This window comes from Centruroides vittatus, unplaced genomic scaffold (assembly GCF_030686945.1).
Source record: "Centruroides vittatus isolate TY-2023 unplaced genomic scaffold, ASM3068694v2 contig_694, whole genome shotgun sequence".
NCBI classification, from domain to species: Eukaryota; Metazoa; Arthropoda; class Arachnida; order Scorpiones; family Buthidae; genus Centruroides; species Centruroides vittatus.
Genome location: NW_027122438.1, coordinates 147884 through 150788, shown reverse-complemented (window position 1 = coordinate 150788; position 2905 = coordinate 147884). Strand labels below are relative to the sequence as shown.

General features: G+C 36.2%; 1 protein-coding gene across 1 annotated transcript; it reads right to left on the bottom strand.

Annotated features, from left to right (window-relative positions):
• Positions 1–2012: 2012 nt before the first annotated feature.
• LOC136980370 (uncharacterized) lies at positions 2013–2690 on the bottom strand. Its single transcript, XM_067276472.1, has one exon. It carries the CDS (start codon positions 2688–2690, stop codon positions 2013–2015), a length of 678 nt encoding a protein of 225 aa, XP_067132573.1.
• Between the last annotated feature and the right edge of the window lie 215 nt (positions 2691–2905).

The window sequence follows — 2905 nt, the reverse complement described above, 5'->3', positions numbered from 1 at the left end:
GGAGAGAAAAGAGTCTTTTCGTCGAGAGGTTTTTCAAGAGAGACAAGAAGTGTTCCGAGAGGTCGATCGAAGAGTCCGCCAACGCCAGCCGACAAGTCGCTTCACCTGCCACTGCTCCGGGGCCTACTATCTAGCAACGATAGGAAACACGACGTCCAAAAAAAAGACGTTCGAACGTTCACCTGTGTAAAAAACTGTGCTTAGTGTAAGTTGTTTTGTGTTTAAATAAACGGGTTTATTTGTTAGACACTTGTCGTCCTTGTCGCCTCTCCCACACCCACACGCGAACGACCCTAGACCATCCTGTCGCTGGATTAACGATTTCCCCCTGGAAGTCGGCGAACTTACATTCCTTTTCTGATGGCAACTTGCAATCAGGGATTCTATTTCGCTTTACTGTTCCAATGCTAGACTGTGTATACCAGGGTTGTCCAACCTTTCTTCCTAATGGGCCAAATTAGAAATTTACGTATATTCAGCGGGCCACAAAGGTACTTTATATAAATATTTGCTTTTAACAAGTTAACAAGTTCAAAATATGAATATCAAATTTTGATAACACATATATAATTATATAAAATACTGTATTATTGACAGTAAAAAAAATTATACTCACACAAAACAAAAATAAATTCAATGCGAGTTTTAACATTGCTTTTTTAATAGTATTGTCAATATCTGCTTTTATAATACTAATGTTAATTCTAAGAATGTTAGTTAAATGAGAATCACTCAACATATTTCTTTCAGCTGTTTTGATGTTTTTCATTTGCAAAAAGAATTGTTCCCAACAGTATGTTATGTATGTGGAGTAGTACAGTTTTCTAGCACTAATTACGTCAAAGTGTATCCAGTGAAACGTGAATAATTTTTACAATATTCTTTACCAAGAATTTATACTAGTTTGAACATTATCATCTGAAAGATGCGCAAAATCCTCTAATTCCAGCTGCAAACCAGGATCAGTTACATTGTTATCATCATTGTCTAGTCCATCTTCACTGTCCATGTACTGGTTGAATACTTTAGAGATTTCACATTTAAAAAGGCTTTTCAAAGCCATCCTAACACAAATAATTATCCAGTGTTAGCAGGGGCGGATCTAAGTTTATCGGGGCCTAGGCTTATTGAAATCCAATGGGGCCTCATTTTTACCAAACCTAACCCAACCTATTAACTATTTTTTACTATACGATGCTCATTTATTAAATGCTCATTGTTAATGAAAAAGTATTAAAAATTTATGATAATAATTCAATTTTGTGGGTCCAAAGCTTAAGCCCTATTAGTCCCTATGTAGATCGGCCCGTGTGTTAGCATCAACGATTGTCCCATAAGAACACAACCCTCGTAACTCAATGTAGCAGATATGTTACAAACTATAAAACTATCTTTTTTCAATTCAATTAAATTATAGTTATGTATTATACTATAAAAACTATAACTGTACATAACTATAAAAAATGTTAGAATTACTATTATATGTAAACTTCAAGCGCCTATTGGGAGCGGTATTTAAGCCTTTTTTCTCTTCTTGAGTAATCCAACAATAGTGCTTTTCTTGTAACCTAGGGTCTGGGCTACTTGCAACATCCTATTAATTTCTTTATTTCTGTCATCGATTCTATCACAATACAAATAAGCACTTCTTATCAAAGTTTGAAAAGCGGCCATTTTATATCGATATGGATCCATTGACTGTGCGGGTATATATAGTGGGGAGTAAGTAGGTTTAATACACACGCTGGCGGACAAATAATCTTCCATAAACTTGATATTAATGTCTAAGAAGTGCACATTCAAGGAACTTTTTTATTCCAATTTTAACTTAAGACCATCCTTGTTATCATTGATTCTATTTAAAAACTCATGTATCCTGTTATTATTTCTCCATAAAATAAAAATGTCATCCACATATCTACAGAAATGTATAATATCTTTAAAATCACGCAGAACTCTTCTTTCTAATCTTCTAACTACTAACTCGCAAAGAATAGGTCTTGCTAGCTCTTCTAGGTCTTGGGTGTAATTAAGCAACTGTGGTTTGTTGTTGTACTGTACATGAAATTCAATAATGTCTCCACACAAGATTCAATCATTACTGAAGGATACATGCTTTCATAATCCAAAACAGTCGCTACTTCATCTTCCATTAAAGAAATATTTTGTACTTCATTGACTACAACAAGAAGATCTTTTGCCACCAGCCTATCATCTTCAAGTTGTGAGGATAAATATTCATGTAATCTTTTTTCTAAGACAAAGGTGGGCCCCCTACATTTCTCTACCACTGGTCTTAATTCGTTTCCTGCTTTGTGCGTCTTAGCAAACGCAAACAATCTTGGAGCTGCTGCGTTTGGATTGTGACATTTTTTCAGAAAAGGCAAAACGGCAGCAAGACTTGAGCGTTCTAACCTCTTGACCCTTCTGTCCAAAGACCCGATAATCTTGTCATCAACAATGTCACACTCGGTCTTCTTGATGTAAGCATGTAATTCCTTGTCAAAAGTATGCCTCTTCACGACAACTAAATGCCCAGTTTTGTCTGCTTTGGTCATCACTAAGTCATTCGTTCTTAACCACTCTTTCGTAAGCCATATGTCTCTATTCTTAATACTAGTTGCTTTTTTCTTTGGGCGGCTACTGATGACCGTCTTCCATCTAAAGAATTCTTTATCCAAGGGATCCATACCAACTATCCATCTTTCAATCTCCTGTATGGAGGTTTCCCAACTATTTACAACATCTGGGACAAAGTTAGGGCCTTTTTCTAGTACCCCCCTGATTTTCTTCGATATTTCTATCTGGTCCCATACTTTCGTTACTTTCAACACCTAGGGTGACGGCCGGATGTTTGAGCGATTAAGACTTCAATCTACCGCTCTGAGATCGATTTCGGGCTGTT